The sequence below is a fragment of the Pezoporus flaviventris genome, unplaced genomic scaffold, assembly GCF_033815535.1.
Source record: "Pezoporus flaviventris isolate CSIRO_AGI_PZ_B2104156 unplaced genomic scaffold, CSIRO_AGI_Pfla_v1 ptg000015l, whole genome shotgun sequence".
In the NCBI taxonomy this organism is placed as follows: Eukaryota; Metazoa; Chordata; class Aves; order Psittaciformes; family Psittacidae; genus Pezoporus; species Pezoporus flaviventris.
The window spans coordinates 11,975,337-11,995,432 of record NW_026892563.1 but is presented as its reverse complement, the minus strand read 5'-3'; the positions used below and the strand labels follow the sequence as shown (position 1 = coordinate 11,995,432).

Genomic DNA, 20,096 nt, shown 5'->3' with positions numbered 1-20,096 from the left:
TAACTGAACACTTCAATTTTATTTCCAGCTTTCAATTTACAAAAGCTGGAAAACTTAAAAAATAATGTAAAAATAAGAACAAAATTTTTAAACCTGACCTTATTCCCACTTGCTTTTTTATTATCCCTTTTTATATGAAACATGCAAAAAGCTTGAACACTTCCTTATTCCCTTCCTTTTTGAAGAACCTTATACATGCCTCTCATTAGAATTTATGAATATCTGAAGAGGTGTGGATGAAAAAATATATTCATGGGTGAAGCACAATAACCTGAACTACCTTAAATGGTTCTCCCATACTTGCCTGAAATATACAGATTTGTGTACTCTGTTAATAAATAAATAAGTGGAATAGTTTCTGTAGGAAATAAGACAGTTTGACTAGCATTTCACTCTGAAAGAAGCAGGATTCTTCTTGCAATCTGCAAGACTGTCCTGTAGATGGTTAACATCTACGAAGAAGAATATATCTACTGTAAATTACTTGCTATCACTTCCAAGTTGATTATGATTTTGTCACACATAAACACCCACAACCACACATCCCACTCCTCTCGACCTCAAGAAAACGTGGTAAAGGGCAGAGAGCATCAAAGGGATTGAAAAAAAAAAAAAAGAAACCCAAACAAACAACAACAAAGGAAGTGGAAGATTTTATCTGCATTAGATTTTCTTCTCTAAAAACTCTGCCCAATACCCTAATGATATACAGCTTTCCTAGTACCAAACTATACCAAACTTTGTTGTATGAATGAAACTGCAAATATTATTCTACATACCTTGAACACAAAATTTTATATGCATTTAAGACAATGTAAATTAAGGCATCAATTTAGACTCATGTTCTCAACAAGCTTACTTAAAGCCATGGAAGAAAAATCTACATTCATTCAAAGCTTTAATTTAATAGTACTTAGGCCTCACAATCACCCAACTTTGCTGCTCCATCCACTGGAAGACGCTAATAAATAGCACAAACTGCTGTTTGCAAAAGCTGATGTTGAACAGATGGTCTTTCAAAAACTCAACTACTCTAAATCTAACTACTCCGTCTTATTCAATTTTATTTTACAGTTTTCTACTATTTTCACAGTGCAAGTTGTAACAAGATATCCCTTGTAAGAAGAGCTGGCGCACAAAATACTCTTCATAAGAACTAGAACATTCTTGACACTTAGTGAAATTCAACCAAGACTGATCGCAATCTTAAAATAGTGGATTCCCAGGCATGCTGAAAACTTTTCTGTTTTTCTCTTGTTAATTAGAATGCAACGTAGAATACATGGCATTCATTTCACCACTGTCGATAAGGAAAGCAGTAAGTTGCAAGATCAGAAAAGAAGTCCAGGTTCTGAGCACATGATTTAACCAGTTTATCTTAATCTGAAGAATAAAAGCTTATTTATACCCCAAGGAAAGCACAAATCTTTTGTCTAACAGACACACAGAAATAAGGGCGGGGGGGGGGGGGGAGGAATGGAGGTAGGAGGGGAGAGAAATACCTCTTTCTTGTTCCAAACCATCATACCATCAGTTGGTAGTCACTTACTGCCTCCTTAACTGCAGTTATGCTTAGTACAGTAAGATGATAAACTTTCTAGCAATGACCAGGTATTAAAGTCACACTTACTAACAGTTTCCACGCTGAGTGTAAAAAAGCACTGACCTAAATACTGCACCTGACTCTCTCCCAATGACACTAACTATATCTCTACGAGAATAAACGCCAGTGAAAGTCAGAACCCCAGCAATAGAATTGATTCCATTCATCATTCTTCTGTCACCACCAATAAAAGAAAACCAAAATCTAAACTGAAAATCAACCCTCTCCTCCATATCCAACAGCAGCCCCTCCCTTTCGGTCCCCAAAGTCCTGCCAGAATTTCCAACTCTTGAGTTTTTATGTCAGTTTTAAACATTCCGATTCAAGTCTGAGTGTACTGCTTCTCACATCCAAAACTTTTACATTATACGGCTATGTAGCAATTGCTGAATGCAAAGCTAAATGAAAACAACCCCACTTTGCCACTTCTCCAAGAGGAAAGTTTTTTGTAAGCAGGCTTTCAAACAAACACAGGCTACAGGCTATCAATAATAACAATTCACAAAAACCTGCTGAGTCACACTGCTCCACCCCCCTGGCTGAATGGTATCATTAGGAGCTAAAATTCTCCTCTGGTAAGTGCTTTCTTTTTCAAGCAACTGTTGTGGTTGCCACAGATACGTTACAGTAAGTCAGATATGTGACCCAGAACAGTATGCCTTGAAACACCTATAATAAAAAAATTAAACTATCGTACACCTACAGTGAACTGAAATTGAAATATTCACCTACTAATGAAACATCACACAAAAGCAATACCATTAGTTTGTTCCAACTTACCATTGGAAGGCATTGTAATGGAAGTAGACCAAACCAAGGCCATATAAAAAGGCAGCATTCTGTAAAAGAAAGAAAGAGTGTTTAAAACTCAGATAACACAACCATACGCTGTCAGAATGATTTTCCAGTATTTTGCTTATCCTTTGACATTCTGTTTAAATTTCACCTTGAACAGGAAGAAAAAAAAAAAAAGGAATGGAAAGACAGGCAGATAATAATAAAAAATAATAATAAAAAACAAAAAGTGATTTTTCACCACGTATTTTTGGAGGAATAGCAACAACAATAATATTCAAGTACTTTTACATCAGAGAAACTGATGTGTTTTGTTCTACTTGTACAACAGCAGGGAAGGAAATGACGGAGTAGAGGTCTTAAGCAATTTATTATAATAAAAAATATTTTATGACTGAGTACCATTTCATAGTCATAATAATTTATACTAATATACAAGTAAACAAAGCTGCACACCCCGATTTCAGTGTCTAAAGCAGAACATTAATTACATGAATCTGAAAATATGCTTAAGGAAATTTCACTTTTCCGAATACCAAAAATACAGACATTGGCTTCAAGCCCAAGACAATCACATTTCTTCATCATTAAACAAATTTCTGTTTTCCCTACTTCCCAAAGTAAGGAAATAGAAAATAGGGGGGGGAAGGGGGGGGGGCGGGGAGGCGGGGAGGGCAGAGGAAGAAGGAAGGAGAGGCGGGGAGGGGAAGAGGGAGAAGAACCATTCTCCCCCTGGAAACCCATTTTCTGTCCACAGAAAAGTATGACTTGCTTCTAAAGTGACACTGCACTAAGGATGTTTAATGCATGTTTAACTATCTAATTCTACAAATAATTAGTATGTATATCCTGAATTAGAAAAAGCAATTTATTTTTCCCATGTAAAAGTTATGCCACACCATAGTTGTTTTCTATTTATCAGAGCTGTTCCATTAATTACAGGAGACAACACGTACGTGCTGCCTGTAACACATTTTTAGGCTTTTCTTATATACAGTTCTGGTTTTGAGAGACAAGGAATGAATCCCAAAGAACACAAAGCTCTGACACAGGACAAGAGATGGAATTTCCATTGTCAAAGACTATAGCTCAAGATAATTCCTCTTTCACTTGTTCAACAAGTCAAATTTCTGTTCTATTCCACGAAAGGAATCCTAGTTACTCCTTAAAAACAATCCAAATATAACCAATTTTCTCCTAGAAAATAACTGGTAACCAGAACACAATTCGAAAAGCAACATTCATCAGAAACAGGACCCAATACTACCATTTCATTATACCTCATTTGTGTCTTCTAAATGCAAATTAAAACCAGGGGAAATGCCAAAGATCCTTTCATGAATACAGCTGGATCGTAGCTTCAGCTATGGACAGCTTCCAAGAAAATTATGTGGTATGACCAGATACGACGGCAATCAGAGCACTGGAAGATGTTAACAGGGGGAGTGAAGGGGGAAGTACATAAACATGAAAAAGATGACACTTTACTACTCACATTCCTGTTTAATTGAACAAAAACACAACACGGACATCTGAAAGATAAAAGATCTCTCATTCTGTACTCTATGAATTTCCTGCTTTCCAAGCGTGCTCTGGCAGCAACAGACTAGGAAAAAAGGCAAGCTCAAAAACTGAGCACACATAATGCCTTAAAGTCACTTTAAATGAAAAAGACAGAAAGAGAGATTTTCATGTATGCAACATGGAAGCTTCAAAACAGAGCACACACTTAGTAATCTTTATAGTATCAGGCTCATTTAGAGAACAGAACTTAACAAAACTGTCCAGAGATCCCCCGACTGCAATCAAGACTAGATCATTGTAAAGATTAGAATAATAGTAATAACAAAAATCGTTCATCACCACACTGCACGATTCAAGAAAAATATGCCAGACAACTAAAACATTTTCAAAGAATTTAATTTCCTCTTCTGAAACCTATTAGAGTTCACGGTCCAAATGAGTTACAGATTCAGAAGATTAATCGAGATGATTATTTTGATCCTAAGGGTTAATAACGACCAACTTCCAAGGCACAACAGGACAAAATGTAGGTGATTTGTCCAAATGTAATTAACGTATCAAGTTCACATAACGCTTTCAGGTTGTTCCTGCCCCAGTAAAACACAAATCAGCCATTACTGCTCTGTCCCTTGTTCTGTGACTGTTTTTCCCATTTTTCTCCTGTTCTCATTTGGCCTCACAAAGCATTTGAGACTGACCCTGAAAATCTGTTAAACTGACACTGTCTTGTCAATATAAAACAGGGCAAGGTTTAGGACCCTGTAATACTTTACTTCACATGTAAACGTAAAAATTCTGAAATGTCAAGACGGATCATATTTATCTGTCCTGAAATACTACAGCTCTAACCACATGTAACATAACACCATTAGTACTGCTTGTTGATTATTAGATTTGTCATCAGAAAGGTAAGAAAAATATCCTTTAATCTGTGTTTGAAGCTCAATAGGACTTTCACAACAACTGGCAGATATCAGCACTTCAGTGTATGCAGTGTTTTCCCACAAACAACTCAAGGTGAGAAGTACATAAAATTCTCTACTTCAGCAACTAACTTTTCTGCCTGTATTACAGAATACCATTATGTCCGATGCGCAGCCAAGTTCCTGTTGGCAACATCCAATATGAAAGGCTAGAACAACTTAATGCATTACCAGGACCAAGCAAGATCATTACACAAAATTTTCATCTGCAAAATGTCCTTTTTCTTAACATCACAAGATTCTGTGACTCTGTTCACAAGGACTCTGTTCACTCCATCTTTAAATAAATGAATAAATACATATCTGTTTTCAGTTGCCTTTGTTAATTTTATTTAGACAAGTTTATCACAAAAAGTATCCATCGCATGTTTTCCAGTGAGATTACCTTTGTAATTTAACCCCTGCTATTCAGAATACTACTATAAATAGCTGGTAAAGTGGAATATAAGCCCAGTTTTCCCCCCTCCAAACATTTTAAAGTGAGGAGTAGAAAACAAAATTATCAAACAAAATTATCTCTTATAATCCTTTCCTTGAACTTTCTTAACAACCCTCACAATTTTTGAAGATCTTACGCTAACAAAACTCATTCTTCGGTTACTAACTTCTAATGCAATTTTTATGTCATCAGAGCTCTCCACTAAAATCTACAGTAAATGAAAAAAAAATCCCTGCAAACTGAAACAGACTGTACCTCAAATCTGAAGTTGTATGTCTATATTTTTTCATCTACAGCCATGCTATTAAAAAGCATGGACAAAAATTAGAAATGCCATTTCCAATTAGATGTCATTCATATTTTCTAGAAACTATCAAAAATGTTAGAATGTTTCACACCAACCACTAGATGGCTCAAATACCTCTTTCCATTTTATATGCTTATGCAATTTAAGAAGATTGTCAAGTTTATTTTGTGTACCGTTACTTACACGCACTATTTAGCGCTACGCAACATTTCAGTTGTATTTTAACAACATGTATGAGTATGAGCTACAGTATTTTACTTCAGGTAATTCAGAAGGCAAAAGATGTATCTGTATGTACCTTTATATGTAACTGAGACAAGAAAGCACATTGAAGACTTTCTGGTCTTGTTTCAAGCAATCATGGGGGGGGGGGGGGGGGGGGGGGGGAATTAACAAATGAGGAAAACTCTGTCTATTTCACAGACCTTCTGCAATAACCCAAGTAACTGGTTTATAGCCTCTCTGAAGCAGCAGATGGAAACAGATCCCCAAACATTTCATGTGCTCTATTCTCTAGCCATTTCAGGCCAATTTCACAACAAAACCTTTTTCTCCATTTCAAGTGTGCAGTCAGTAGTTCCGGCAGAACGACATCAGACCAGAGCATCAGTTACACTTTGTCGACAAACACAGGGTCAGAAAAATGCACCTGTCCTGTGTAGCACGTGTCCATACTCACATTCAAGACTTATCAATGGCCATCTTTGAATGTATAAATGTACAGCTATCCCACCTCAGTGCAGATGTTTTTCACCTGCAACATGCGTACCTTCCACAGGCATTTGAGACCTGATTTGTCTTTTATATACAAAGAAGTTAGGCATGCAAAGGAAAATCTCTTCGGCAGGCATTTCTAGAGTGGAAAAACACCCTGAAGAGTCAAAGCAGTCTCAGGGCAACATCGAGTTAGGACCTTGCAACTTAAAAATGAAAAGGAACAGTTTTTGCCATAGTTTCATAGCATTGCTGACTCAGAAACATTCCCTAACGCTGCCTCTTAATTTTGCTGAGTCATTTGTATAGTACTATAGCCAACTCGATGCCAGAACTGATACGTGTTATTAATATACAAATTAAAAAGAAACAAAGAAAAAAGATTATTTTTAACTGGATCGGTTTCCCAGCCATGTTCATTGTGTAACCCCCCCCCTCAGCAACTGCATTAGCACAAATGAAAGAGTGGAATGTAGCAGAGTACGTAAAATCTCTTTAAGCCTACACTGTTACTAAGAAAACGCATACTGAACCTACAAGGACTTTCAAACAGAAAGAGTGAAATTCTGAAGATTTTAACAGGCAACCTGTCCTTTCTTTTAAAAAAAAAAAAAAAAAGAAAAGCTCAATACTTTAGATATTATAACTAGATAAACAGATATTATAAATTATGTAAATGTTTGACTTGAGAGGAATTAACTTCTGTGGGTCAGTAAAAGATGGATAAAAACATGGAATAACACCACAGCCTGCCTGTCAGCATTCACCATGCAGGTAGGTCCTTAATCAGTGAGAAACAAGCAAATATACCATTTCTTCTTTATGACTCTAAGGGGCAGGCCCAGACATAGGTAAAATAACCCCTTTATTTCATGAAAGGGTTTCTACTATTTATACAGAAATCAGAGTGTACCCCACCTCACAATGAGACAAAAAACAGATCAGAAGAAACAAAGTCCACATGCAGTCACGTGGTGGAAGCGTAAAGATGAATTATGAGGGAAAAAAAAAAACAACTGAAAAAGTTCAGCACCCTCATGAGGCCGGTGACTGTAAAGTCTTTGATGACACCTTAAAATTGCTTCCAGCAGGATTCCAAACGCCCCTTCCATAGCTGCCTAAGCTCCAGCAGAACCTGCAGTCCGGCCCACATCACACCAGGCTGCAGAAGAGTTGGCATGTGGGCAGGGGGCATTGCTCTTCAGGAAACCTAACTAGAAAAATAAGGTTTCACAGTTTACAGCTCATCCTGTGGTCACAGGGTCTGTCAGCCACTTGTTCCAAGCAAAAGAAAACTTTTTTGTGTCCAAATGTGTGAATATGTTTATTTATCTACTGAAAAAAAAAACCCAAAGAAGTAGTTTTGACACTATGGTGCCTAATATTCCTCCTGACACTACTCGATATATAGTAGCAGTTCCCTGGAGAGTATGCACCACATAAAAAATTCCACTCAGGCTCCTGTGTATAAACAGCTATATGCCTTTGGGAGTTGACAAGCTCTAGCAGTTCCAGTCACAAAGACTGTAAGTGTTCAGGAGAAAGACGAGAGGGATTAAACAAAATTTGTTTCGATTTGTAGTAACATGAAAAAGAGAGCTCCCTATCTAGATGTTGTACACATTTGCCACACCTGCAGAAATTCTAAGATCCCTGTAAAGGGTGTATTACAAATTAATTTAGTTTTGGCTTCTTCGAGGTCGTCAAGAAATTTTATAGTACCTGAAAAATCATTAGGTTTATACAGGATCTTTAAAATACAGCTGTAATATTGCAAAAATACACCTACGGCTTGTAGAGGAAAACCGGGCAATACATTTTTCTTGAGTCATAAAAAATACTTCTTTTCTTTCACAGACAAGATTTTAAGAAGGTGAAATAGGAAAAAACATAACAAATAAAGCCCAAAGAAACAAAAACTGCCATCCACAAAGTATTGTGGATGTGTAAATATTTTTCTTCTCTCTCCTTGTGTTTTTTTTATTGTTGTTGTCATTGTTGGTGGGGTTATTTTTTGCTTTTTGGTTGGTTGGTTTTGTTTTTCTTTTTTTTTCTTTCTTGTGAGTGGTACCTATCTTTGAAATTACCATGCTCTCCTCCCCATCCTGCCCATCTCCTTCTTAGGAAGGACAGCCCATTTCTCCCTACCTTTTTCAACTACTCACCAACGCTGCACTTCCCTGTTCCCTGCAGCACTCCTCTCAATGAGCACTACTTTTTAAACTCCTCTGAAACATTGCTGTCCAACCATTTTCACTCAAGGACCAAGACACAGATGGCAAAACCTGCTTAAACACACTCAAAAGGGAGCCTGGTTCTGCCACAGTACCTCAAATGGCTTCTCAGCAGTATCTGTAAAAAAGCTTCTTGTCACCCAGGAAAGGACAGGGTACATCAAAGTAAGACAATTATTGAATTATCAAAACTCACAACCAGGAACTAATTCAAGATAGACTAATAATTTCAAAACCCTTTGAGTAATACGCTGTGCTACAACTGCTTTACAGGGACCACTTTAATATTAAAGACAAAATGATAAAGCAACATTAAATAAATCAAAATATCTTAACTGATGATGGAATACATGCACTCTTGTAAACTAGGCATTCCTTTATCTATAAGTAAATTTCAGTCTTTGGCAAAATGCAATCCAGATCAACCAGTGTACCTCCTCAAATCTGTCATAAGAACAAACAGCCAAGCAAATATCTCAACAGTGATCGTTGCTATGGGTATCTGACTTACATGCTTTCCACTGAAGCTTATAAAAGTTCACTCGATATCAACATCTTCATTTTCCACTTGATACAAATATTTTCATTAATTTACATATTTTAACAGAAAACAGTGTCTTCGTGAAACAAATCAAGTGAGCAAAGGTACTGCGTAGCACACAGAATTAAATTCACCTTGGGAGACATTTTGTAAAGACTCTTCATCTAAGCAGATTTAATATTCTCCCTAAGATTCCCCTAATACTGTTAATACTCACAAAGTCTGAGACCGGATGCTTGGTAACTAAACCGATTCGCCCAAGGTTTGCACAAAGAAATGGATATGGCATCTGTGGAGATCATCTAGGCCAACCCTCTGCTCAGGGAATGGTCAACTAAAGCAGTCTTCCAAGGATGATGTCCAGTTGGGTTTTGACTGCCTCTAAGGATAGATACTCCATAAACTCCCTAGGCAACCTCCTCCACTCTTCAATCACCTTCACAATTTAAGAAGTCTTCTCTGTTTTTGAAAGGAATCCTGTGTTTTCAATCTGTACCTGCTGCCTTTTCTTCTTTCAGCAGGCACCATTGAGAAGAGTCTAGTTGTATCTTCATTACTTCCTGAATCAGGTATTTGTATATATCCTAACAAGATCCCCCTGAGCCTTTTCTTCTCCAGGCTGAATAACCTCAGCTCTCGTAGCCTCCTCTCCTTGTATGACAAAGGGACATCCTCCTCCTGGAAGTCTGAAGTGACATTTCCTTTAATCCAGGCCTCAGGAACCCTCCCCCAGGAGGAGAATCCAGCTACTAGGAAGAAAATTTACTCTATCCCTGCCAAAACCAGGACACCCATAATCCTGTCCTGCAGGATCTTATTTTTGTTCCATACTCTTGTGGTGGGAGCCCCAGTGTTAACTAGCAAAAGCAAGTCAAACGCAGAGCAGCTCTTTTCAACCTTGGTTTTGTTTTTTTTCTTTGAAGACTACCATTTTTATTTCATACCTATTACAGGATTTGGTCTTTCTCTTTTTCCACCTAGATACAGTGATCTAACAAAAATTATTAGATGTCTTCACGAATGTTTTTAATCAAAAGTACAGAAATGGTGTGCATACATGAAGAGACATTAAGTATTACTGAAACATCTTTTTCAGAAGATGACATTTGATCAGTTTATTGAAATGTTTTATTTCCTTTTATATGGCAAGTGATCATCACTATTTATGCCCAAAACATTTAATGAAATAGATCAACTAGTATGAAATTTTACATTCTTGATTCACCATTTTCCAACCCTTTCCAGTAAGGACAGGAATCCCACTGAGTTTACAAGGAGCCCCATTATTTCCCTGTCAGTTTCTAACTGCTGGAGAATCACTACTATGTTGGAAAAAGCCTTAGTATCATTAATTACACAGCTGTTCTATCTGAGGCCCACCACATAAAATGGTAGTAGACAAGCGGAATACTAAAGCATGAATGACTACAAAGGGATTCAAATACACACAAGCAAACCAATAAAAACCAAAAAGGGAAACAATCACAAAAATGAAGTGGCAAACCTGTCTATGGTTGCTCCTTTGAATCTTAAAGCCACATTGTGCTGGGTGCTACCGAGAACCATACTGCATCTGGAATTCTGCTTAATGGAAATAAGTTGAATTTTGAGTAAGTTGCTGAAGAATGCTGTGGCTACTCATATGTTGTTCTTTGCAGCTGAGTAACTCTTGAATGAGTTAGCTGCCTTTAAATGAATTCTGAAGAATGGAGAACATCTCAAAGATGGAAAACTTGAAAAATGTCACTGAAAATATTTGCTGGATAAAGGAAAGAGCCCCCAAACCAAGGCTTGTTTGCAGAAAGCAGATAGAGTTAAATTACTCTCCCCTCTTTGGGAAATGACACTGAAGAGCACAGTTTTACATCAAGCATGCTCTTTTCCTGCTCAGAGATGTCACAGAAAACAAGACGTCATTCAGGATGCTTCACTAGCAAAACTAGAGGAATTCCAGTTTATGTGTGCTTCCAAAGTAAAGCGGGAGAAGGAAGGACAGGAGGTGTGAAAGGACAACAGACAGCAGCCTGTCATTACCCAGGCTTCATTAACCCTGGCATAAAACCAGTTTGTTCTGTAAACTGCAAACTGAACAAAATCCTACATTTGGAACAAAATTCTGAATATCAGCTTTAGGAGAAAGTCGCACTGGTTGCTTCAATTTTTACTTGATTTTTAGTCAGTAACATCTTTAGATGGGAAATGCTGCTCAGTAGCATATAGTTTGTGTTGTTATAAATACATACAATATTAAAATAAGAATGTGTAACTTTTAAAAGATTTAATGGTTTTCAGTACTGAAATGCAAGCTCATCGCGTAATGGTTGCTAGTTAGCTATCAATCAATTAGTACTGAAAATGATTTTCCAATTAGATTTGTAGTTGGTTAAGTAGTAACACTAATTGATGTTCTAATTGGTGATTTGCCGTTTTATTTGTCAGAATGTACAAATACTTAAAATAGGATACAACAGACAAGGCAGCAGGCCCACATGACAGGCAGCTGGGAGAGCAGACAAGATGGCCAGCAGCCAAGAGCAAAGCAGAGCAGCTGGGCAGCCCACCAACCATTCCCACAGAATATTTCAATCCCATCAAATCATCATTTCTCAACAGAAAACTGTACATCAGTGAATTTTCAGCCCACTCTATGAATATATACACACCAGAGTGCAAGAGCCCCCAGTTTCTAAAGGCAAAACAAATAAAGAAAAAAATACAAACAAGCTGAATGATAGGACACTCACTCTCCACCATCTCTGCTAATCCTGCGCTGCTCTACTTAGCTCTTTCTTCATCTACTCCGGAGCTCAGCTTGCTTTCCCCCATTAATCCCCCTCCTTCTTACTACTGTATCACTGCTGCTGTACGTGATGCTAGTTAATTCTAACAATTTAACTTCTGAAAAATTGCAAATGGAAGCATCACAACTGTCCTGAATCAGGAACTTGAACAATTTAAATCCACTGGTCTCTCCTCAGTTCTGACAACTGCCTAATGATCACAAGGGAAGGTTATAAGAAACCTCTCAAAGATGGTAGTTTTTAGATCTTTTTTATCTGGGGCAGTTTATTTCTAACTCTGCTGCTTATGCAGGTAGCCAGCAGTCTGAAGGAGAAGGGAGGAGAGGACAGGAAAGCCCATTAACCAATGCCACAGCATGGGGATTTTCTGCTCCTCTACTCATTTGACATCCTTTTGCAAGACTCTAGGGAACTCTTATTTAAAGTTATCTTGCTAAGCTGAGTTCCATGTAATGATTTTACATTCCAATTGCTGCTCTTTGGTGTGAGTGGATACCCCCCTCTTGCACTAAACGTCAGCAGAATCCCTTCCTAATCCACGTAAGTGTTGATGCACCCTTGTTCCTGTCATTTAATTCTTTTCTTAAACACAAACACATCCACTTTACGATGTGCTGTAGAAAGTTCAGGCCATATTTAATTGCTAAACATGGTAATTAACTGATTCTGTATCAACAGGCAGATACATTCTACTTCTTGATATCTCTTATAATTTTATAGTATGATAGCTATGCCTCTCAACTGTTTTTAAACCTTTTTAGTGTATTCACTTTGACGGCCTTCAAGACTTTTCAGGCCTACAATTCAGATCCTTTTCAGTAAAACAAAGAGAATCCTCAGGCTAACAACCTGCTTCAGCCCTCCCCAAATCCCTTAGAAAACTCTGTGCAACATGCCCGTCGTGAAAGGAGTAAAATAGGAAATTCCACTTTATTTACTTCCATGTCAGTGAAGTGGGAGCTTCTATACCTAGGATTTTGAGTAATCTGACTTTACAAGAGCCATGTCTTAGATTCTTCATACGTATGGCCGCTCTCCCTTCATTCTCTTTTTTCCAAAAGCAAAGTCTACCAAAGTGACTCGGGAGAAGAGGTACACTTCTGGATTTATATTGGTCTGATAACCCAGACCAATGAATTGCTGTTCACCTCACACTGAATGACACAGCACAGAGACAGGAAACTTTGTTCCACACAACGAAGTAATCCTTTGGTGACATGGCAGATCGCATTCTTCCCAATGATTAAAAAACCGTCAACCACTTTCTTTTCACAACCAGAACAGATGAGTCACCATGGAATGGAACAGTGCTTCAAGACACTGCTCCAATACCTCAGTGATTCACTGTGTTCCAGCCAGATAACAAAGTCCTATCCCTGATACTTGCTCCCTGAACTTGAATCATCAAAGTATCTCAAGACACACACAACATCTCCAAGTTTGTATGTACAAGCTGCAAGACTAAGAATATATAATAAAAACTAGAATCCCAGGAAAAGATAAAATTCAAAGTTTATAGAGGTTAGCTACCAGGGAACATGGGAAGATGCCACATGGATTTGGAATTACACATCTACATAAAATACCAAAATTAGAAAAAAAAATTAAAAAAAGTAGCTTAAAAGAAAAAAAAACAAAAACAAAGAAACAAAAAAAAAAACAAAAACACCAACCCAAAGAAACAAAACCGAAACAAACCACCAACCCAACATTTCAGTTTTGTTCTTTTAGAGTAATTTTTATTTTAGACTAATTTTCCAACACAGCACTCAATATCCATTCTTAGTTCAAGACTAGCTGCCTGTGGCATCAGTCATCTGGGTTTGTCTTGATCTCAGAAGCAACATTCTTCATCTGTTTGCTTCAGTTTTCTCAGTACTCAAAGCCAAGGTGAGAAAAATTCTCCAGCAAGGAGTACCTACATGTTCTCTTTCTATAAAAGCCAGGGTTACAGGCACTGTTATCAAGGAGAAACTTCCAAGGAATCTGTATGACATCAGCATAAAGGGAAGAAAGTTTAGGAAAGAAAAATGCTGACATGCCTCTAAAAAGCATATTGTCTGAGCGAAGTGGTACTGCCTTCAAGACAAGCTTTTCTTCAGATCTTACTTAGAAGTTCCAGACAGATAGAGGGCTCTGTCTGCCTAGATTTTGAGATCAGAACAGAAATTAGATGGAATTATAATACTCCATTATGAACTAGATGGATGATTTCATTTATACTATTGTATTTTTATGGATTTCAAGCAGAGAGAGAGAACTGACTAAAGTGTACTGAAATTCCTATATAGCTCCACAGAGTAATCCTGCTGTAGACAACATCCAATGATTGCATTTAATCAGAAAATTATCCTTCCTCTCCAAAAGGTAAAGACTATGTCACTAAATGGAAACGTAACTCCAAGTAGGTCAACCCTGGAGGGAGGGAGCAGGGTATCATACAGCAGTAATATTTAACTTTTCAAACACTGCTGTTGAAGTTCCTACCAAGAGTAACTTCATTTACTTTTCTATCATTATTTTAAGCCTTTCCCTCCCATGAATACCCTCACAACCTCCAGTGATTTGTGGTTCAGAGGTTTCTAAAGCCAGACAAAATGTCTTCATATTTAATTGCTCTTAATGGATTTTCCTTCCCTGGATTTGCCCAGTTGCTTTTCGAAACCATTAAAACATTGTGAGTCTGCAGCATTCTGCAAAACTGATGTAACTTCCTATACAACCAGTGAAATGAAAACTGGAAGATGTAGTACGCATGAATTTCCTGCAGCAGTTGACAAGAGAAAATTGCAGCAGCAGTATTCTCATTTAAAGAGATTCCCCTTTCTCTGTCACCACTGTAGGTTTTCATCCTCTAGCCATAATGAAAATAATAATTAGGAATAATAACCAGTTTATCTTCCTCTTTTCTTAAGTTCAAGCTAACTGCCCATGACAATCTCTGCTTTCTGCCCCCCCCCCCTTCTGATCCATCTCCCCTTCTACAGTGCTTACAAGACGGGATTCAGATTTTTCGGCTTTTTTTCAGAAAAAGTTTACAAATTTCTGATTATACCATTAAGATAGCTGGGAACAGATCTGTGTCTGACCCCAACAGTCCAACAGGTGCATGCATGAAATGGATCCCAATCGTCTTTAGGAAGAGGAAAAAGCAGTAATGCAAATACTTCTAAAAAACACATTAGACAGCATCAGTACAGTTATGATGCCTGGCAATACAGTTTTATTGCTGTTTTTCTGATGAACCTGAGAATTCAGAAAGAAAAAGCTAGAATAATGCCTGCAATAAGAAAAACACTAAGTAAAAATCTAATCCAGAAAGAAAGACTGAATGAGGAAACCAAAAACAGTTGCTACATTTTTTTTTGCTTGTAATACCAGATAAAACATAACCAAGGAACTTTTTAGCCTTGCACAACAAATACTATGCTGGGAAAGAAGAAAATAGGGTGGAAGATCTTTCTCTATAGGAGAAGAGATACTTCTCCCATATCTGAAGTGTTGGATCTCTCATCACTATCATTCTTCATTGAGAAATTAGATGAGAAAAATGACACAGCATGAAGAATAGAAGTTACGAGTTCTGAGTTATCCCTGAGAACTTGGGAGGGATAACTTGTACAAAATGACACTGAACAGTGACTTAGAAATTAGTGCCAAATGATTTGAATATAGCAGCCCAGAGAAGCGGCTGAGGGTGACAAGCTAGTATTTTTCCAAGCTAGTATTTGTTTCTGCATGCCTTCCCTAATTACCACAGACCTGCAAGCTGTATAGGAACAGATAATTAGCTGCAAGTTTTCTAGGTAGCTACAGACTTTCAGCATATATTTAGATTTTCCTGAGATTATCTAAATTCCAAGGCTTTTTTGTTTGCTGCTAGTATGCTTTAGCATTTGAATTTACAGCGTTCTTTCAGCACCTGGCCTTCACTTCAGTGAAAAAAGCACTCAGTGGTTTCAGCACCAATCTTCACCTTATACACTCCACAAAGGCAAGCAGACACCAGAAATTACTTCTTGCTATACCTTTACACAAGTAAACATAAGAAGCAGAACTGATTTCTATTTCTCCTCCAAATAGTCATTTTTGTAAGGGTGCTTCAGATAACACAGCAAATTCATGCTCAAACACACAAAACATTTAAAATTATTTGCCTTTTCTTCAGAGCATGAGTTTATTTGCTTCATACAACCTACTTACACGGTCTTTAAGAAAGAGACACAAGTTCTATGCCTCCCCACCCTCCCACCTTCTCCATCTATTTGTACTAGAACCACTCGCACTTCAACTACTCCTACCCTACCCTTCCCCACCACACAGGAAAGACTGCATCTGTATCCCTGGCAAAAGGAGGGGATGCAGACTGCAGCAGCAGAAATGCTTTAATGAGGTATACGCTTAAGGAGTTTTCAAAAAAAAACAAAGAACTCATAACAATTCTGGAGAGAGCAATAAAATTAAAATAAATATATATGTATTTTATATATATATTATACATATATGGAGAATAAAACAATTCTTTGTTTCCAAACTAATTCTTTGTTCCAAAACTAAGCAAATATTTAATCTTTCCAAGAATGAACCTTAAAATGCAAAAGAGTCATTTCTGAAGAAAAGCAATGCCACTCATTCATGAGACAGCATCTCCTTACAGCTTATGATCAAACTGAAATCTACAAAACAGAAATAAGAAAGACAGGGTGGCTGTGCTTTGCTTTAACCTTTTCCATGCAACAGAAGAGCAATCATATGGAGCAAAAGTAACTGTATCATGCAAACAACAGAATACTTATGGAAAAAACAAGAATCACATCCATGTCAATACAGTTGTTTATATTTAGAAAAAGAAACATTTGGCCATTCAATATCATCACCATTCAAATCATATTCTTGCACACTGAAGATGTGTCCTCTGTTTGAGTCAGAACCGTTCTACTCAACTAAATATGCCTCTCTCCCAAAAATCTGAATTGATAAGATTCTCCACTGTCACATTTCAGCATGTCTCATATTTTAGCATCCTGCATTCTCATCACAAGGATTGAAGAAAGGAAGCATGCTATTATTCTAAGTACTAGTAGATGAAGGATGACAGGTTTTTATTCCGCACAAAGGAAACTTCTGCAACAGGAGAATTTAACATGCATTAAAAGCTTTTCTGAAGAGACTTTTCCATCAATCCTGATGATACTTATGGCATTTCCACCCAGAGTATTTGGATTTTTAAACAGAGACCATACATACAGGGGGACAAGAACAGTGTCCTTGCTGAATTTCCACAGTGAAACATCACTATTCAAAAATGTTATGAAGGTGGTTTGGAAACAGATTCCATGTCCAGGGTGAGGTGGGAGTGTTTCCTCTGAGGTTCTGTCTTGTCTTCTCCTGCCTCAAGCACAGCTTCTCCCTAAAGCACATTCTTTCCTCTTTTTCCACTAATATTCTGAGTGTATTACAGATTTGCCAGAGTTTTGAGTTTTTATAAATCCACTGATTAAAAGGGATGAGTGGCTTAATGAATGCACACTGAAAAAAAATTTTAAAACTGCAGACATTGCAATTAAAACCTTTTTCTAATTTAGCGCAAATGCAAAATATTTCTAATCAAATAGAAACATACATGCTCCCTAAAAATACCTAATCCTTCTTGTGACCCAAACAAGTACATAGCTTATACATGCAGAGGCGGATTCCTTTATTCTGTATGATGACAGTTAATAAAAAGAGACATGAAAAAAGTGGCAGTTTATCAAATTTATCTGGAGGTCAAAGGCAACATCAAAATTTATTAGCCAAATTGGTCAGTCTTTGCTTTTTTAAGATTTTACACCTACTCTTGATTCCTTTCAAGAAGAGGGAGTATACCATCCTGTCATAATTTCATGAGATACATCATCTAATAATAGATTTACTTATTAGAATCTTGTTTGATTTTACTGTACACAAAACTGGAAAGTCTGCATTACTTGTCTGTATTAACAATAGTAAAAACCAGCATCTGCTTCTTTCTTTGTCACAGGACAACCCAAGAATTCCCTGTGGTTTAGTTGACAGAGGGATAGAATTTTAGACATGCACACACACCCTAGAATGCACAAACCCCCAAACTGTAACTCTTAAGATTTATTACCCTTTAAGAAACATCTGGATAAATGTATTCTCTATTCTAAACCAGGGATCACTTGTGCTTTACTCTAATTAACAGCATGAAATACAACACATTTTTTTCTTTGCTTGCTAGGTGGCATTCATTTAACAACATGTCTCGGGGAAAAAGTATACTTCCTTCAACTTCTCTGCTTTACAGAACATTTATTTTCTGCATCCGCCATGAAAAGACCTTTTTCTGAAACCCAAGTACAGTCGTTCTTTTCCTGAAACCCAAATACAGTTGTTCATTTCCTTTATTATTTGTGTATTTTACAGATGGACCAAGTGTTATTGGTAACACAATCCTAAGTACCTTTCCAGCATTCCTGTTTCTTCTTATTAATGATTTTTTTCTGAAATATTTTGAAAGCTTACACCATTCTTTCACCCTTAGGAACAGGCAGAATTGCAGTTAGTACTCATAGTTTGCATTTAAGAAACATTTTTTTAACATCACGCTAACTGATCACATCTATGGGATACTGTAAATGAGGTTATTTCAGCATTTCCAAACCAACCAAGTGTTCTAATACAGCAGAGAGATTATATGGTGCACAGTTCATAAATTTAGCCCTTCAATTTAGCAATCTTTGTACTACAAATTCCTCCCAGATCTTGTTCTTTTAACAACTCTATCTTTTCAAGTATCTTCTCATATGCAATTTCTATCCATCATGAACATACTGAAAATACAAGTTCATGATCTAAATATATTAATAACTTGAAAAATTTCTGGAGAAACATATTGCTGGCTATGTGCTTTGCTATAGGATTTTTTACTGTTTTTTTCTTTAAAAGTTACTTTGATGATGTTATCTAGATTTCTCCTCCTCTCCATTTTTCTGTTTTGCCAGTACATCTTAGGATCAAAGTGAAAAGTTTGCACCAACATAGTTACTCTTATACACTGTGGCCCAAAAAAATAAATATTGTGGAAAATATGTCCTCAGTTATTTTTCATCAGCAGTTCAGTAAAACACTTCATGCAATTGCTAGATCCTTTGTTCCGATTTCCTGAAAAAAAATGTTCTTTTGTGGCAGAAAATTGTTACCATCAGCTGCAGTAACAGCTATACATTAAAAATCTTCATTGTTTAATTCATAAGAGAGGAGTTTCCATCATTTTAAATCCCTCCTCCCCTTGCTATTTACTCTCCAGGAAGTTCAGGACAGAAAGTTAATTTCTATCAGCTGAAGCCCCATTACTGAAATTTCCTCTACTCTTTAACATACCAGATTTTTATTGTATACTTACTTCTCTTGCTACCCAAGTGAGCCTCGGTGCTTTGCAGTCTACCTTTTTCTGTCTTCCTCAAAATAGAAGACATCCTGGTCAGTTGAAGAGTGATACTGTGCTTCTCACCTGAACAGTTACCTTCTTCCTCAGATTTCTTTTTTGGTGAATGTATGACAGAGGTTGCTATTTAGAGCAATTTAGGAGAAAGCTTGCGAAAGTCTCCTTTCAGTCCTCCTGCAGTCCACTCCTGTATTACTCTATATATACACCTTCCTCCCTTCTTTCCATATGCTCTTAGCCCTAAACTTTGTTTTTAATTCTCTCATCTTCTTTACATTCAAATTCTCAGCAGGGCCACAATCTTCCTTCCCCCACTCCCTGTGATTCTTCCTCAGCTTGTCTTCCCCATATTATTTGTTCAGTCTCACTTGGTCTTACAGTTCTTTCTTTTCTCAGCTTCCTTCCTCCTCTTATGTTCTTTTTCTGGGCATAATAGCTTGCCATCCTATATCATAATGCTTTATCAGACTAAGACTGTATTTCTAGACTGCTTTCCACAATACAGCCTCCTGAAAATACTTATTCCATTAAATACCATAAAAATATTTTTAACTCCATTACAAAGACCTACTGTCTTCAGCATTAAAAAGTTAGGACATTCAAACTGATCTCTATTTTGTATTTGTTGTTCCATAACACATGATAATATCATGTTTCTCTCCCTCTTTGTCTACAGTACGTCCTTGAAAAATTGTATTTCATACC

General features: G+C 37.1%; 1 protein-coding gene across 14 annotated transcripts in view; it reads right to left on the bottom strand.

Annotated features, from left to right (window-relative positions):
• The window catches only part of KDM6A (lysine demethylase 6A), a 158,232-nt gene that overhangs the window by 80,503 nt on the left and 57,633 nt on the right, over positions 1–20,096 (bottom strand). For 13 of the 14 annotated variants that reach the window (XR_009743407.1, XR_009743408.1, XM_061453436.1 and 10 more), the window contains one exon: positions 2,384–2,442. The exons of the other annotated variant lie outside the window; for it this stretch is intronic. Coding sequence is in view for 9 of the 13 variants with exons in the window: in XM_061453436.1 (XP_061309420.1) it covers positions 2,384–2,442 (59 nt within the window). In the remaining 4 variants the exon portion in view is untranslated. The remainder of the gene's footprint in view (positions 1–2,383; positions 2,443–20,096) is intronic. 14 annotated transcript variants of the gene reach the window in all.